Source organism: Eumetopias jubatus, unplaced genomic scaffold (genome assembly GCF_037043125.1).
Source record: "Eumetopias jubatus isolate StellerSeaLion01/CBP00866 unplaced genomic scaffold, mEumJub1_p1.0 scaffold_7, whole genome shotgun sequence".
Taxonomy (NCBI): Eukaryota; Metazoa; Chordata; class Mammalia; order Carnivora; family Otariidae; genus Eumetopias; species Eumetopias jubatus.
The window spans coordinates 85,212,978-85,231,166 of NW_028274813.1; the positions used below are offsets into that span (position 1 = coordinate 85,212,978).

At 41.5% G+C, this 18,189-nt stretch overlaps 2 protein-coding genes and 1 non-coding gene across 10 annotated transcripts in view; 1 reads left to right on the forward strand and 2 right to left on the reverse strand.

Moving 5' to 3' along the window:
* Positions 1–403: 403 nt before the first annotated feature.
* Positions 404–516, reverse strand: LOC114226583 (U5 spliceosomal RNA). Its single transcript, XR_003612778.2, has one exon. It is a non-coding gene; the product is annotated as a U5 spliceosomal RNA (small nuclear RNA).
* A 340-nt stretch (positions 517–856) lies between these two features.
* Positions 857–3,091, reverse strand: LCMT2 (leucine carboxyl methyltransferase 2). Its single transcript, XM_028126673.2, has one exon. It carries the CDS (start codon positions 2,974–2,976, stop codon positions 919–921), a length of 2,058 nt encoding a protein of 685 aa, XP_027982474.2. The 5' UTR covers positions 2,977–3,091; the 3' UTR covers positions 857–918.
* The window catches only part of MAPDA (N6-Methyl-AMP deaminase), a 32,221-nt gene continuing 16,827 nt past the window's right edge, over positions 2,796–18,189 (forward strand). For 3 of the 8 annotated variants that reach the window (XM_028126644.2, XM_088024765.1, XM_088024767.1), the window contains exons 1-7: positions 2,796–3,360; positions 6,070–6,129; positions 8,904–9,137; positions 9,395–9,522; positions 10,037–10,097; positions 14,678–14,765; positions 17,028–17,109. In XM_028126644.2, coding sequence (XP_027982445.1) covers positions 6,088–6,129; positions 8,904–9,137; positions 9,395–9,522; positions 10,037–10,097; positions 14,678–14,765; positions 17,028–17,109 — 635 coding nt within the window. In that variant the 5' untranslated portion in view covers positions 2,796–3,360; positions 6,070–6,087. The remainder of the gene's footprint in view (positions 3,361–6,069; positions 6,130–8,903; positions 9,138–9,394; positions 9,523–10,036; positions 10,098–14,677; positions 14,766–17,027; positions 17,110–18,189) is intronic. The other 5 variants (XM_088024766.1, XM_088024768.1, XM_028126639.2 and 2 more) reach the window with 4 other exon arrangements.

Below are 18,189 nucleotides of genomic sequence, written 5' to 3' on the forward strand. Positions count from 1 at the left end.
TCCTCCCAGTTATTTAGTATCTGGCCCACCCATAGCCTTGCCAGATGCCTAGGTGTTAAGCCCTTTGTTTCCCAGGGTTTATTCATGTCCGTATCTGATAATGTAACTGGGTTCATTTGAGATTTCATACATGAAGCATGAGGTCAAACCATGTTTCTTCAGCTATTTTCAACCCTGTATTCTTCTTTTTTAAAAGCAGCCTCATAGGGGCACCTGGGTGGCTCAGTCGCTAAGCGTCTGCCTTCGGCTCAGGTCATGATCCCAGGGTCCTGGGATTGAGCCCCACATCGGGCTCCTTACTCGGCAAGGAGCCTGCTTCTCCCTCTCCCACTCCCCCTGCTTGTGTTCCCTCTCTTGTGTTCTGTCAAATAAATAAAATGAAATCTTAAAAAAAAAAAAAGCAGCCTCATAGAAATAAGGCCTCAAAAATTGGCTAAAAACTCGTTACTGTATCTTTCCATTGAAATCTTTGGTAAAAAGCAAAAGATTTATGTACTTTGAAGAGAAATCAGTTATCAACCTTGTATTCTTACCAAGGATCTGTGTTGAATTTTTTCAAAGCTCGAGAATGGGAAATTTTTCAATTGACTTAGGCTAAAGATCTGGTAACTCAATAAATGGATAAACATAGATGAGGAAAACCAATAAACTAGACACACAGGGATCCAAAGACTCCCCAATTCCTACCCTATGACTGTATAACCATTCTCTTCAGATACTCATATTTTATTTTTGTATCATCTCTCTGAATGTTGGTATGTTTTAACAACCTCTTTCACTTTCTGCACTGGATAGTAGTGGTAATAAGAAAAAGCGGGAGAATGAAGGAGTAGTAATGTCTATAGCCACAGTCAAATCCTATTGTGGAAACCTTTATTGTCCATGTTAGTGGGTCCTCAATATGTCAAAAGTTCAGTCCTACTGTCTAGCACTTAAGGAAGAAAGGTCTAATGTCACTGTATGGGGATTGAAGTAGGTGCCAAAGGAAAAGCAGTTCCCACCACCTCCAAGGAGCAGGAGCTGCTGCTCTTCAGGAAGGAGGATACTGGTATGATTGTGTAACATTAATGGCCATGGCACACATGTTGTGTCAATCTGATACTCAGAGCTCAATCCTGTAGTCAAATCAATTACAGTCACTCCAGGAACTGAGGAAGAATGAATCCAGACCCCTCCAACAAGCAGAAGCTTCCCATTGAGCACATGAGCTGTGTGTGAGTACCTTGGAGTAATGGGAGGCTGGATGACTATTGATTCCCAGAGGAATCCACAAGAGATTGGCTTTAGAAAGAGTACAGAGCTCAATGGCTCCTCAGAAGCACCCAGCCCTCCAGCAATAAGGGCTCCCCCTTGCCAGCTGCAGGCACTGTGTGAATGCCGACCTTCAGGTACTTCCCCCTCCACTGGGATACTGTCCCAAGCCATTGTCCCCACATGTAGGAAATGCCAGTCACTTAGTACAGGTTCTACTACACTTCGACCCCCATACACAAACAAGTATTTCTGATTCTCATAGGACACTTCTGTTGTTGAATGCCGCCAACATGACAACATGGAATCTTCTGGGCCGGCCTTTGTTATTGTAATATTTAGGTCCTCAGTGCTATTATCCTTACTCTTAGAGACACGAAGTTGGAGAATCCCCAAGGCTGGAGTTACTGGGGACAGTCTCCCTCCCAGAACCAAAACCTCAGTATCTGAAAGTCTTGTCATGGTGTGATAAAGGCGTCCATCCCACTGGGTTCCAGTCCCACAACTGCATATTTGGTTGCCTTTCCATTCAAAGTCACAATATCTTGAGAGCAAGTGAAACTTGCTCACTCGGCAATGCCGTCCCTCTTGCTCTCCAAATCCTCCTGCACTAAGAATAACGCTTGGGCTCAAAAGGACAGAGGCATGCCCATATCTCTTAAGGTTTGGGCCCTTGCTGTCACTAGTGACTACACTGGCAGGGAAGACGCCTGATGGAGAAGCAGGATCTATTCGAGGAAACGCTTCTGAGGGTGGAAACACCAGAGTCTGGGAGAGAGTGTCTCCTCTAGAAGCGGCCAGAATGAAATAGTGGGCGCACTTCAAATGCCACTCCTCAAACTCATCAAAAGGTTCAAGATTCTCCATGCGCTGGCATTCTTCTGAGGGGAGAAAGCAGCGATAGAATTCATTCATGTCCACAGCACAACAGGCAGTCCAGCCAGCCTGAAGGAAGCGGTGCTGCTGGGCCTCCACGTCGGGAAAGGAGTCTAGGCCATGCAGGGGAGAATTGAGCTGCCGAAAATGCTGCTGCATGACCTGGCCAAAGGCGTCATGCGGCCTCATCTGCTCGTAGATCACGAAAAGGGCATCAGGAAAACGCTGGGCTGCCCAGGCGATGAGGGCCGCGGCATCACTCGGCTCAAGGTAGGTCAGCACGGCTTCAGCTAGGAGCAGAGTGGGTGCGGCCGCATTAAGGCCGGCGGCGGCCAGGGCCTGGTCCAATCGCTGGAGCTGCCGCAGGTCCAGGCCTAGGAGGCGGTAGTCCACACTCTCAAAGCACAGTGCTGACGCGGGGTCCCTACTCTGGCAAAGCCCGGTTAATGCGCACAGTTCCGGCGTATCTTGAATCCTCTCCGCTTTGCGTCGGGCGACGTCCAGAAAATCTACTTCCCAGACTGCAGCACCGGCCAGGCAGCCCGCAGTTTTCAGGCGAAAATACAGCGAATCTGAGCCCGCTCCCAGCGACACGATCTGGGCGCGAGGAGCGCCGGGGGCCGCGCACGTCCGTTCCAGGAAGGCGCGCACGCAATGCCCCACGGCGCGTGCGCGGACGTAGTAGCCGCGGTGGATGAGCGGCGCGCGGCGCGCGGTCCCCGGAACGAGCAACGGGGCAAAGGGGTCGTGCACGTACCCGTGTGCGGCCAGGGAACTCTTGCTGAGGGCGCTGCTGTCGTTGGTGCTCTGTACTGCCCCCGCCCGACGCTCGCGGCTCCGCGGGCCCATGGCCGAGATGAGGGAGAGGAGCGGCGGTCGGTCACGGGGGTGAGCTCTCTTTCGTAATGCAGTACCCACCTCGGGGATTTCTGTACGGAAGAAGCACCCCTCTTCCGTGACTCCTCTTCCGCGTGTGTGAGCATCACTTCCGCAAAGAGGGCACTTCACCAATCAGAATTGAGGAGGGTGTAGCTTGTGCTAAAGTTCGACTGTGACTGACTTTGGATTTTCTGGAACTGCGTTTTCGCGGAAGACCCCGTACGGCTTATTGTGGGCAGGTGGACTGTGTCAGGCAAGCTCCGGTTGTCGCTCTTCTACAAGCCATTCCGTCTGAAGGGAAAATTTAGCTAAGTCCTCATAGTTGACTCAGCTGTTAACAGAAATCTTTAAGGGGTGAGTGTGTGGGGACTGACAACCAGACCTCCTTGGACTGCAGGGTCAGCATTGAGTAATCCGGTGGGGCAAAGTAGGGTTAGAACCACTGACGTTGGTTTGTGGGCAAGGAGAAGAAGGGGTCGTTCCTCAGATGCTAACTACTAGTACTTACTCATTTATTTAATGCTTTCATAGTTTAAAAAGAGATTCCATTTAAATCTGAAAACAAGTCATTGAGGCCAGGTGCAAAATGAAACTTACAGAGGTTGTGATTCACCCAGTAAATGTTTCCCCACAGATATATACTATCAGTTCCCTTGTATTCCTGGCTCTGTGCAAAGCTGACAGTAAGTAAAACACTCAGCCTCTGTTTCTCGGTTATAAAATGACATTCCCCTCCACTTCGAAAAGTCTGTGATTCTAGGGTAGTGTTGAATATATCCACGGAAGAGGGAAATCACAGAAGAGAGGTGATTATTCCCTCTGATATGGTCTGAGTCTTGTCGGGGGTTTAAAATAACCATTAAGTTTCTGAGTTGGGTGTTTGGAAGTCATCACCCGTAGGAAACTGCTTCCAGAGATATTTAGGAGATTTATAATTTATTGATTGGAATTTGGTGACTAATTGCAAGGGCTGAGGTGGAGAAGGAAATCAGGATGACTAAGTATGGTTACTTTGAAGCAGTCTAGCAGAATGATTAAGAGCAGGAGTTCAGGAGTCCAGCCCCTTTGGATTTGGACACTGGAATTCAGAGGTTTGAGTCGGAATAAAGGTTTGATAACTGAAAAGTGTCTTTAGATTTGGTGTTGAAGAGCTCTTAATGACTTCAGGGAGAGCAATTTCTGTGGAGCAGTAAGGGCAGAATTCATGTTTCAGTGAATGGGAGAAAGTAAATGGAGGCAGCCAGTCTAAATTATGCCTTCAAGGAGCTTAGTTTAGAATGAAAGGAGAGACAGGGCAGTAAAGAAGAATATGGGATACAAGAAAGGTTTTTGTTTGTTTGCTTTTAGGTGGAAGCAAATAATGTACATGCATATTGGTTCCCTGAGGGAAATTAGCCAACAGAGAGAGAGGTTGAAAGAACAGAAAATTGAGATGATTAACTGGTGGAGTAAAAACTTGAAATAGCTAGGAGGGAATGGGATCTAGGGCACAAATTAGTGTTGAGGACAGAAGAATGAATCCTTTTTCTCTGACTTATGAGAGAACAAAGTATACAGATAAAGGAAAGTTTAGATGTGAGGGCAGAGAGAAATAAAATTCTTGCCTGATGGCTTCTGTTATCTCTGTAACACTGGCTGGCAGCTGGATTGTCAGTTCCGTGTGAGGTGATTGGGTCTAGTGGAGTGCTTGAGGTGTTTGGAATTGCCTCTGATGGGAATGGAAGGACTCCCCTGAGGTTTCTGGGCCTGGGATCTTCATGTCTAAAATGAGAGGAGTAAGTGCTGCTTTCTGAGATGTCTCAGAGTTGACTGAGGGCCAAGGAAGAAGAAAAACAAAAAGAATTGTAGGACTTTTAAAAATATATATATAGTGCTGTAGAAGTGAATTTTAATGACAAGTAAAATTTAGGTGATATGTTAGAAATACTACTTTTTTTTGGTAAAGAACAGATTAAGAAAACTGATTCAGGAAGGAAGAGAATGGAGCAAAATTTGTGATTTGGGTACCATAGGATTGTTTTCTGACTATTATTTTTTAATCTGTTTATTCTTATGTAAAATGAGGATAATATCTCATGGGTTGTTGTGAGGATTAAATAGAATAACCATCCAAGAAACTTAGCACACAGTGCCTGGATCATGATAAGTGCTTAATAAAAAAGAGTAACACATGTCTTTATTATTCTGAGTTCCCTTTTCTTTTTGGGGCATGAAAAAAATTCTCTGTGAGACAGGAGACTTGGTTCTGGCCCTGCTCTAACTTGACGAAATATAGTACAAATGTAGAAAGATCTTATCTCAATGTGTTGCCTTTCCGCTCCTCACTCCCACCATAGCTTCTTCCCACCCACACCAAACTTAGCCCAGGAAGGTAGAATTTGGCAGGGCATGGTATTGTTGATGGTAGTATCTTAGGCATGGATCAGTGAAACAACAGTTTTTTAAATGTGTAAAAATAGTGCTTTTTGGTGGATCTCAAATTTCCAGAGGTTAATATTGTAGCCAGTGGGTCAGTAAATTTACTCAGAACTAGTTAAAGGTCAGTCTGGAGGGTGGTTTGAATGTAGCACAAAATAAGATCAGGACCCTAGAGTGGGATTGAAAATATATTTAAAAAGCTAGCCACTTGTCAGATTTATTATCAGCCTGCTATGAAAAATGTCCTTTTAGGCTGTCATTCTATTGTCTAAACATAAAAGTTCTTCCTCTCACAATTCATAATAATAAAATTGTTTTGCAGTTTTTTTTTAAGATTTTATTTAATTATTTGAGAGAGAGAGAGCACAAGCAGGGGTGGCAGGGAGAGGGAGAGGGAGAAGCAGACTCCCCACTGAGCAGGGAGGCCAACGCAGGGCTCTATCCCAGGACCCTGGGATCATGACCTGAGCTTAAGGCCGACACTTAACTGACTGAGCCACTCGGGCACCCCTGTTTTGCAAGTTTTTAAAATTATTTAATTATTTTAAAAATAATTAAACAATTTATTATTTATATTAAAATTATTAAGTAAATTATATAAATTTATTGATTATTTAACATTTTAATTTATTAAACTTATTTCAGAAAGTGATCAAGTATTACATGCTTGTTGTAAAAACTTCAGATTGCAGAAAACTATGTAAGGTAAGTAAAAGTAAAATTCTCTCCCCTGACCTTTGCCACTTCCAACCCATAATTATAAATAAATAAAATATGCTTTGTTCATAAATGCTGTCTTTCTAAGCAATATATTTTGTTACTTTTTGGAAGTAACACTATATCGTAGAAGTCTTTCCTGGGCTTCTGGCTGGCTCAGTTGGTTAAGCGACTGCCTTCGGCTCAGGTCATGATCCTGGAGTCCTGGGACCGAGTCCCGCATCGGGCTCCCTGCTCAGCAGGGAGTCTGCTTCTCCCTCTGACCCTCTTCCCTCTCATGCTCTCTATCTCTCTCATTCTCTCTCTCTCGAATAAATAAATAAAATCTTTAAAAAAAAAAGTCTTTCCCTATAGTCATAGATATTCAGTTGGATTGAGATATAATTAATTTAGCCAGTAGCCTACTGGTGGACATTTAGGTTGTTTCCAATTTTTTGCTATTATATGTTATAAGAAATGTATTTGTGCGTATCCTATAAGATATAGGATAAATTCTTAGAATTATTTGGTCAGAAAATAAATGGTGTTTTGTATTGTGTGTGTGTGTGTGTGTGTTAGATATTGCCAAATTGCTTTCCAAAAAGACCATCCCAAGTTCTGTTTCCACCAGAACTTTTACTCATACCTTCACTATTGGATATTATTCGAGATCCACAATTTTTTCTCGATAATTTTATGTCTTCCACATGAACTTTAAAACTCAATTTCTAAGAAATAACTTTGGGAATATTTTGATTAACATTTACTTTAAAAGTCAATTTATGGCAAATTGATTTTACCTATGGGAGATAAGGTATGTTTTTCCATCTTAATGCTGTCTTCTCTATATTTTGGTAGGAGTGTAAGCATATTAGTTAAACAGCCTATCTTTTTCATTTGTTACTATTTATGAAGCACTTACTATAGCATTCTATTGAAATGCCACTTTTATTTCATACTGTGTTTGCCTTTCTGTGGATTTCTGTGGCTCTGTGGTCCTGTACAAACTTGTTTTCTTAAAGATTTTATTTATTTATTGAGAGAGATGAAAGTTCACACAAATGCACAAGCAGGGGAGAGGGGCAGAGGGGGAAGGGGAGAGAGAATCTCCAGCAGACTCCATGCTGAGCCCACAGCCCTATGCAGGGCTTGATGCCACAACCCTGACATCATGACCAGAGCTGAAACCAAGAGTTGCACTCTTAACCGACTGAGCCACTCAGGCACCCCCAAACTGTTTTCTTTTTTGCCCATTTTAATATCATGAAAACTTATTTACCCCCTCTCTATCAATTTATTGATTTGTAATTGGCAAAAGTATTTATTTTGCAAAGTTATTGCTAGAATTAAAGATAATAGTAAAAGCCCTTGCTACTTATCGGGTCTGCTCTGAATGAAAACTGCTCTTCTTGGGCGCCTGGGTGGCTCAGTTGGTTAAACGACTGCCTTCGGCTTGGGTCATGATCCTGGAGTCGTGGGATCGAGTCCTGCATTGGGCTCCCTGCTCAGCAGGGAGTCTGCTTCTCCCTCTGACCTCCCCCCCTCTTATGCTCTCTCTCTCTCTCTCTCTCATTCTCTCTCTCAAATAAATAAATAAAATCTTAAAAAAAAATTGCCCTTCTTATCAACATCATCATCATTAATATGTGAGAACCCAGAGGCTCAGGGTGGCTATTCTGAAAAATCACTAAATTTCATTTGGAATTTTATCTTATTTATAAGCCACCTTCAGAGGTGAAGGGAAGTTAGGATTTATTTATCACCTACAATGTGCTAGGCACTGTCCTAGGTGTTAGGGAGGTAGAATTAGCCATAGTCCTTGTTCTTCTGAAGTGTATGGTCTGGTGAGGAAGAAAGACAAGTAAATCACTGATTGAGATGGGGCGCCTGGGTGGCACAGTTGGTTAAGCATCAGACTCTTGAACACAGCTCAGGTCTTGATCTTAGAGTCTTGATTTAAGCCCTGTGTTGAGCTCTATGCTGAGCATGGAAGTTACATAAAAAACAACAAGGAAAAAAAACCAATCTGTGATTGAGAAACAGTGTGACAAAGTGCTAATTTAAAGGTAGTCACTAAATTATATGGGAGCATAGCAGAGGGGAATTTAAATTACTTTATTCATCCTCAGGGCTACTCTGCATTTGTATCCCATTTTTACAAATAAGGAAACTGAAACCATTAGATTGGTAACTAGGCCATACAACTACTAAATGACAGAACTGGTATAACGATTAATGTGGGTCCATCTGACTCACTGCCTCCACCCTTCCTTTACATTTTTTAAACAGCTCAAAAATGTCAACTTCTACCCAAAATTGGCTTTATAAACTTCTACTTTTAGAAGTAGTTTTATAGGGGCGCCTAGGTGGCTCAGTTGGTTAAGCATCTGCCTTCAGCTTGGGTCATGATTCCAGGGTCCTGGGATCGAACCCCGTGTTAAGCCCCGCATGGGACTTGTGCTCAGCGGGAAGCCTGCTTCTCCCTCTCCCTCTGCCCTTCCCCTGGCCCCTGTTTGTGTGCACGCTCTCTCTCAAATAAATAAAATCTAAAAAAAAAATAAAAGTTTTATAGAAAGGTCTAATAGGTAAGGAATACACTTTACTAAATTTCAGATTTCCATTCACTTCTTACCAGTTTGAGGCCTTTTCTTATTTCTAGTTTAGATTGTTAATTTGCTTAAATAGCGTTGAAGGGGCTTTTGTTTTTTGAGGAATAAAGTGGCAGAATTCTGTTTCTTTGTTTTTATGTCAACCGCTGAAAATGTTCACATTTGTTTAAATAGGGGAAGCTGAGCCCAGAGCTACATATACAGGTTATCTTATCAAAATGTATGGACATAAGGCAATCTGAAGGAAATTCAAGACCACAGAATTTACTGACTGAAGCACATTGTACTGTTCATAACAAGAATAAGAGTATTTGGAGAAAGACCTTTTTATTCTGCGAAATCATGATGGAAGCAGAAGAACACCAGCAGCCACGGAAGGCAGCCTTTTACTCAGAATTACCTAAAGTGGTGAGAATTCAATCACAGAATTCTGGAGTGGTGGCTAATTATAAGGATGCCTGTGTTTGTTTGTTTGTTTGTTTGTTTTTTCCACAAAGTAAATTTTATAGGTAGAATTTGTAAATTTTATAAACTTTAAAAGTTATATAGCTACATCTAGTAGGCAGTTTGCCTAGTGCAGATTACAAATGTCAGGTACCTGGCAGGATGCTGTGAATCTAGCGGATACTTGAGAAGTTTCTACTGATTGTATTCTCTTGTTTTAGGAACTTCATGCCCACCTGAATGGATCCATTAGTTCTAATACCATGAAGAAATTGATAGCCAAGAAACCAGGTCTTAAAATCCACGATCAGATGACTATGATTGACAAGGGAAAGAAAACTTTAGAAGAGTGAGTTTGGGGAGGTTGTGGACATACTTCTTTTTATCTCTATTACTGTTTCGAGATTGTAAATAGTCTGTAAGAATCCAGATTTTAGTAGTTAAAGGAATTGGGTAGCCATCTGGTATAGAGAGTATAACTTGACATATAGCATTTTTTTCCAGCTGTTTAGACCACTGACAGTATTTTTAGTGACTTATGTTGATTGTAAAGTTACACTGTATTAGAATATTCTTTAGATGTGAAAATGTAGGCTTATTGATTTTTCTCCCTGTTTGCTGCTGTCAACAGGGGGTAGGGGATGTGGTAAAGGGAAACTAGTATTTCCCACTTAAGAGTAACATTCTATTTTCAGTCATTTGATTATCCTTCCAGATCAGTGTAATTTTTGAAAAACCTATTCTGTAGTTCTTTGTAATACATAATTAGTATTAGCCTAAAATATATTCATTCAATTTAGTGAGTTTGTCTCGAGTGACAAGTTTTTGATGACTAGAGGATGTTAAAACTTTTCCTGTTGCAGATGTTTCCAGATGTTTCAAATTATTCATCAACTTACTACTAGCCCTGAAGATATTCTAATGGTGAGAAATGAAAAATTTTTAGAGTGGTTTAAAAATTATTAAGTAATTTATGCCCTTTTGGTATTGAACATGAATTTTTGCTTTCATCAAGAGTCAAATGAAAAATACTTTCTGCTTTTTTATGGCAACTCTTTTCAAAACCAATGTAAGACATTTGCCAAGAGCTAATATCAAAGACTACATTCATTGTAAAAGATCTGAGAAGAGAAGCAAGATCAACATATTCTGTTACATAGAGGATAAAATCTTGTCCTCTTTTCCATATATAACATATTATATGAAATATTTCACCATGGATGAGCATTTCTTTGATAAGGCTTTATCTGTATTGCTTGAGAGACTTTTAACTGCCTGGGTGGACAGTACAGAGAATGAAGTTCAAGAAGTACTTAGAGATTGAATGACTAATCCCTAGTCCTTCCCTCTGGGAATGAAGAACTAGAGGACACCACTGTGTTCTCCTATCTGTAGCTCTGTGATGCTAGACTCCAATATGGAAGACTGGCTTCTGTATCATTGTCTGACTAGGTGGCATTTTATTTTTTTTATTTGTATTTTTTTAAAGAATTTATTTATTTGAGAGAGAGAGAATGGGAGATAGCACGAGAGGGGAGAGGGTCAGAGGGAGAAGCCGACTCCCCGCTGAGCAGGGAGCCCGATGCGGGACTCGATCCCAGGACTCCAGGATCATGACCTGAGCCGAAGGCAGTCGCTCAACCAACTGAGCCACCCAGGTGCCCCTAGGTGGCATTTTAAAATGTACTCTTTGTAAATGGAGAAAAACAGAATCCTTATCAGTGTTCTTAACGATTAGAAAAAAAATACAGAGTAAGAGGTATAACCTGTGTTTCTGGAAAAATAACTTCTGACTGGTCAAGAAAGAATTTTCCTTCTTGGCTGAAACTGATCCTCATGAAAATTAATCACCTTTTGGTGGAGAGTTAACTTTAAAAGTCTAGTTCAACAAAAGTTGCCCAAGTGCCCACAATGTTCTAGCACACTGCTAAAGACAGGGAGATAAGATAGATGGACATGGTCTCTGCCCCCTGAGGAATTTTTATTAGGTTAGAGAGATAGACCCATAAGCAGAGAAATCCAACATATGGAGGTTCCTCAAAAAGTTGGAAATAGAGCTACTGTACGACCCAGCAATTGCAGTATTGGGTATTTATCCCAAAGATACAAATGTAGGGATCTGAAGAGGTACATGCACCCCGATGTTTATAGCAGCAATGTCCACGATAGCCAAATTATGGAAAGAGCCAAGATGTCCATCAACAGATGAATGGATAAAGAAGATGTGGTGTGTGTCACACACACACACACACACACACACACACACACACAGTGGAATATTATGCAGCCATCAAAAGGAATGAGATCTTGCCATTTGCAATAACTTGGCTGGAACTGGAGGGTATTATGCTAAGCAAAATAAGTCAATCAGAGAAAGACATGTATCATATGATCTCACTGATATGAGGAATTCTTAATCTCAGGAAACTGAGGGTTGCTGGGGTGGTCGGGGGTGGGAAGGATGGGGTGGCTGGGTGATAGACACTGGGAGAGTATGCGCTATGGTGAGCGCTGTGAATTGTGTAAGACTGTTGAATCATAGACCTGTACCTCTGAAACAAAAAATACATTATATGTTAAAAAAAAAAAAGATAGTAGGAAGGGAAAAATGAAGGGGGGAAATTGGAGGGTGAGAAGAACCATGAGAGACTATGGACTCTGAGAAACAAACTGAGGGTTTTAGAGGGGAGGAGGGTGGGGGATGGGTCAGCCTGGTGATGGGTATTAAAGAGGGCACGTATTGAATGGAGCACTGGGTGTTATACACAAACAATGAATCATGGAACACTACATCAAAAAAAAATAAATAGGAAAAAAAAATCCAACATAATGAGGTAAGCTGTGTGTTAAGAGATACGTACAGGGACTTATAGGAACCTAAAGGAGGCTTGTCTAATTAGCTGCTCAACAGATACCATTGAATGCTGCTAGGAATGTCTCACTTTCTGTTGTTGATGGTCACCAAGCAAAACTGATGAAATCTTGGATTCTGACAGCTTATCTAGGGCTACAATAATGCCATGCTTATTATTTTATTCCTTTCAAAGTTGGTAAAAAGCTTTATTAAAGTGAAGTAAGGGGGCGCCTGGGTGGCTCAGTCAGTTAAGCGTCTGCCATTGGCTCAGGTCATGATCCCAGGGTCATGAGATGGAGCCCTGCCTTAGGCTCAGTGGGGGAGTCCACTTGGGGATTCACTTCCTCTGCCCCTCCCCCAACTTTTGCTTGCACGCACTCTCATATAAATAAATCTTTAAAAAATATAAAATAAAATGAGGTGAGAAATTAAGATTTTGTGATTTGACTTAGTGGTACTAGAATGAGCAACTTTAAGTGGTTCGGAAGGATGACACTGAGAGTAAAGTTAGTAATATTTACATATAATAAATGAACCCTGTGTGGGAGTAAGCCAAGAAATTCTTTGTTCATAAATGTGGGACCAAGAGTTTATGGATCACTTAACAATCTGGTCAAGATGATCTGGATGTAATCTCAAAGAGAAAGGATTGGAATGTGCTTGAAATAATATTAACTATTACATGTGCCAGACACTACATTCAAGACTACTATCTGAGGTGGGTATCTTTATTGTTCCCTTTTTGCAGATGAAAAAAACCCCTGAGGCTTAAATTGATGATATGTAACTTGTTCAAGGTCACTCACAGAGAGAGTAAGTGGCAGAATTGACTATCTTTGTCTGGTTCCAGAGCCCATGTTCTTTCTCCTTCGGGAGATGCAGTCTTACCGTCCTTTGAGTAAGCAGAAGCTTAACTAATTGTGATGTACTCTGTCTGAAGAAGGAACTCGAGTAAGAGTTGTCCTCAGTACCAGTTGCTGCATGGAGCAGAAAGGGCTGAATCTGGCAGACACAGATGTGGACCCCAAGGAAGTATTATTGGACATGGGTAGGGATGATTCCACAGGCCTCACCATGGCTTGATAAATCATCCCATTGCTCTCATTCCAGACTTGCCAACAGCCTTCTGTTGTTCTATTTGGTTTCACTGGCAGCTCAAGAAACCAAGAAAGAGGGTGCCTTGGATAATAGCTATGATCTTCTCAGTCATGGAGGACTACCAGTTCATACCCTAACTTCACCCTCCTTGTCAATGCTACATAACAGATAGGCTTCTGCATTGGCCACATGTGAACTGGGGTAGAGGGAGTTGGCTTCCATTGTCTGCTCTGGAGCCAATGACAAGATGCAGTTCTGCAGCCTGCACAGTTGAGGCCCACACTCTGGTGGTAGCATGGGCAGCAAAATGGAGTTTTGGGGGCACCAGTGCCATGGGGTCCAGTGCCTATGGTGATGGTACAGAAGCTGCAGGGTCATGCTCAGTGGTGTAGGAAGCAGTGGTGTCTTGCTTGGTCCAAGAGTGTCACATGATTTTGAATGCTTTTGTGTTGTCCTGAGCTGTGTCATCTCTGAGGCTGATTCTCCAGACCTCTTGGTGAATCTGAGCTTAGTATATTTATATTCTAATATTATAATAAATTCCTTTTGGGCTTTAGTTAAGCAAGCGTGGCATAGGCGCGCGCACACACACACACACACACACACACACACACACACACACACACACACACAACCAGATGAAGCCCAGACCTTGGATTACAGTGAATCCACTAAAGTAGTGCCGCCTTGTTAGGCACTATCTACACAATCAGCCAACCCTTGTTCCTTTGCCAGGACACTGCACTTGCCTGCTCATGTGCATATAGTCAAAACAGGTTAAGATTAGGAAACCAACTACGAAGACTGGCTAGGGCTGGTTGTCACAGCATTTCCAACCTGGTCCTTTTTTCTTCTAGATTTAGTATTTTTTTAGGATTGATTGCAGAGAAGGAAAATAATGCCTTCATCCTTTTGATATCATTTACCCTGGTCATTTAGTCATTTTTGGGTTGTTGAAATTTGTGCTAAATTGGATACCATTTTACTCATATTTATCACCCATTTTCTTTGTCAAAGAGAGATTTTTCTTAGTACTCCTGGAGAAAATTTCACCCTGCCTGAAGAAACTTTTGCAAAATACAACTTATTCATAAATAACTTGAATAAGAACCATAAGCCATGACTTTGAATGGTACATCAGTAATACCTAATTGTTTTAGCCACTTATTTCCATATGTACCTTCCTAGTACTACACACTCATAAGTAGTTTTAGTTTTGCCTCATTTCTCTGTTTTACCAGCTACTGTTACGAACACTAGGAAACGGAGAAATGGCTAAAAGGAGAGAAGAGAAACAAAAAGTGTATGTGATGTGCAGATTTGGATTTAATGTGAGAATGAGGGTTGTGATGGGAACTCTTGGAAGTGTTACAGTCTTATCACAGTCTCCAGCAGGGGTATGACAAAGCAGGTCATCTTAACCACATGAGACACTTGGAACATTTTTTGCAAATCAAATTTAATTTGTGAAATAAAGCTGTAGCATTTGGCATTTTCATTGGGACCCTTACACTAACATTATCAATATTGTGTCCATTGCCTTAACTATCAGGTCACAAAAGATGTCATTAAAGAATTTGCAGATGATGGTGTCAAGTACCTGGAACTAAGGAGCACACCTAGAAGAGAAAATGCTACAGGTAGAGTTTAATTACTTCTCAGCAAATATACTTTTTTCCTCTGTGCTTTGATGATTCATGTGTTTATAAGTTGAGAATATGAAGCACTTACTTAACACTTATAGAGTCAACAGTCCAAATCTTCTGATGTACATTAATGATGTACATTATTTTTTTTTAAAGATTTTATTTATTCATTTGACAGAGACATAGCGAGAGAGGGAACACAAGCAGGGGGAGTGGGAGAGGGAGAAGCAGGCCTCCCACAGAGCAGGGAGCCCGTTGCGGGGCTCGATCCCAGGACCGTGGGATCATGACCTGAGTTGAAGGCAGACACTTAATGACTGAGCCACGCAGGCACCCCAATGATGTACATTATTAATGAGTGAGTTGTTAAGTTAAAAAATCAGGTCAGGGGTTATCTGTTTAAGGGAAATTAAAACGCCTACAAAAATTTTGCTTGTTCTTGTTTTTTTCTCTGTGGAAAGAATGCATGCTCCTTATAGTTACATTGTCTTAAACAGAGGCTACTTCTTGCTCCTTGCATTGAGGGCACTTGTGAGACAGTGCCACTGAGTAGATGCTGAATCATGTCTTATGACAATCACAGAAATGAAGGTTTTTCAGTCCCTTCTCAGAGACTGATAGTGTCTTAAGCCAGGAGCAAGGGGTGAGGTGGTAAAACCTCTCTGGATGGAGATGAGTAGATCTGGATGTGGTCTGGAAAAATTTCCTGGAACCCTCTTTTCATAGGGGCAGCGTGGAGAGATGTTATGCAGTGTCCTTGGGTCCCTCTTTGTCCCTTGTCTGTGACCTGAAAAAGGTCTGCCAGTTCATCTTGCACCCTGACATGTGCAGTCCAGTCATTCAGGGGATAGACTTTTTAAAACTACATAAAGTAAGTGTTGAAATGGGACAAGCAGAAGATTCTTATCTCACATTTTTAAATTGTAGGATCAGTTCTAGTTTATGCTGGTGAGGATAGTGAAAGGGAAGGAGAGAAGAAACCTGCCACTTACTAGAACTAGTTTGCTCTTTGAATGGAGATTCCAAGAGGGATGCTAACCTGATATGCAACAACAGGGGAATGGTTAAATAAGGGTTAATGGAATATGAGGCAACTATTTAAAATATTTGCGAAGATACTATAAAGACTCGGGGATAACACTCAGAATACAGGACTGTATCAAGCAACTGAACAGGATACATATATACGTAGTAGCATCTCATCTGTTCAAAAAAATATGTATACTTAGAAAAACAAAGTGGTTATCTCTGAGTGGTGGGTTTATAGGTTACTCTTTTTTTTCTTTATAATTTTCTGTGTTGAGATTTTCTGCCAAAAGAAAGCATTTTATGATTGGGCATGATAGTATTTTAGAGGGGGTTATTCTGGAGAGTGCTCTCAGAGCCCCCAGAAGATGACTTGTACACCCAAAATTGGAAGAACTGCTCTAGTGCCCTGGACAGGAAACAATGGGCCTGGCCAGGATTGAAGAGGCAGGAACCCAAGAGGGGATTTTTTTTTCTGGACCAGCAGGAAAACATTCTGCTAATAGAGAAAAATGGTTTGTTTTTGTTTCTGTTTTTTTTTTTAAGGATAGGCCTTAGAAAAGGGCTGTTCTTGTTTTGTTAGAACAGGCATTTTAGATTTTTATAGCAATTTGTGAGAATAATTTTTTTTTTTTTTTTAACTAGGCTCCCCACTGAACACAGGGCTTGAAATCATGACCCTAAGATCAAGAGTTGCATGCTCTACCAGCTGAGCCAGCCAGGCGCCCTGTGAGAGTAGTTTTATGTCTGTTGGATCTAAGAATACTTTTTATTTGTTTTTAAAGATTTTATTTATTTATTTGAGAGAGAGAGAATGAGAGATAGAGAGCACGAGAGGGAAGAGGGTCAGAGGGAGAAGCAGACTCCCTGCTGAGCAGGGAGCCCGATGTGGGACTCGATCCCGGGACTCCAGGATCATGACCTGAGCCGAAGGCAGTCGCTTAACCAACTGAGCCACCCAGGCGCCCCTAAGAATACTTTTTAAATGGGCTTATATTTTTTATGTCTTTTTTTCTATTTCTGCTTTCTCGTACTTCATTTTTAAAAATTTACTAAAGCACAGTTAGCATTTATGAAAATGTACCCATAGGGCTATGTTTTAACTCATCTTTAATCATGCCCTTGTCACAGCATAAAGTAAAAATGTAATCGTTCATAGAGGGATGCTAATGTTAAAGGATGAAATAGTTGATGATCTCTTGACAAATATTTTCTTTATGTCCTTTCCAGGAATGACTAAAAAGGCTTATGTGGAATCTGTACTTGAGGGTATAAAACAGTCCAAACAAGAAAACATAGACATTGATGTTAGGTAAGAAGCATGGTACCTTAGTGGTCACCATTTAAAAAAAACTATAATGTGAAAATGTTATTATTTTGATCATGAGTGTAACAGATTTTTATAAATCAAACAATAACTGATTTTTATCTTAGAAAAATGGAGTCAAGAAACCTATTGCTTAAAAGTTGAGAATGCAGTTCAGAATTTGTTCATGTGGCAATAAAATTCTGAGTACTGTTGCTCTAGAGAAGTATGGCTTCCCATTGCTCTTCAGCCAAAATCCAGACTTCTTATTGTGGCCTACAGGGTCCCCTGTGATCTGGTTGCCTCTCTTCAACAGCCTTATGTGGACCACTTGTCATTGTTACACGCTGGTTTGCTCTCTGTTCCTCAGATAGGTCAAGACTGTCCCACCTCAGTACCTATGTACTTCCTGTTGCTTTTGCCTAGAACATGCTTCCCGCCATATCCTTGCATGGCTGGCTTTTCATTATTGAGTTCTCATTTTGGCTGTCACTTCCTCAGAGGGCCTTCCTTGACCACCTTATCTAAAGTGCCCCCCCAAATCCTCTAGTAATCCTTTTTATTTCCTTTATTGCAGTCTTCTTAACAAGATCAGAAATTATCTTGTTTGGGTGCCTGGGTGGCTCAGTCGTTAAGCATCTACCTTTGGCTCAGGTCATGGTCCCGGAGTCCTGGGATCGAGTCTCACATTGGGCTCCCTGCTCGGCGGGAAGCCTGCTCCCTCTCCCACTCCCCCTGCTTGTGTTCCCTCTCTCGCTATGTCTCTCTGTCAAATAAATAAAATCTTAAAAAAAATTATCTTGTTTTATTTGTACATACATACCCACTAGAGTGTAAATTCATGAGGTCAGGAAACTTGCCTTTTGCCACTACCCTTCTAGAGGTGACACATAATCAGGGCTCAGTAAGTCCTTGAAGGAAGAAAGCTACCTGTATAGTTTCTGGAAAATCTCTCCAAATTAAGCTTAACTAGACTGATACCCACACCCCTCCCCCCAAAAAAGCAGGCAAAAGATGAGAAGAGAATTAAGAAATGAAGACCTACAAATGACCAGTAAGTATATTGGGAACTATTTAATCTCACTA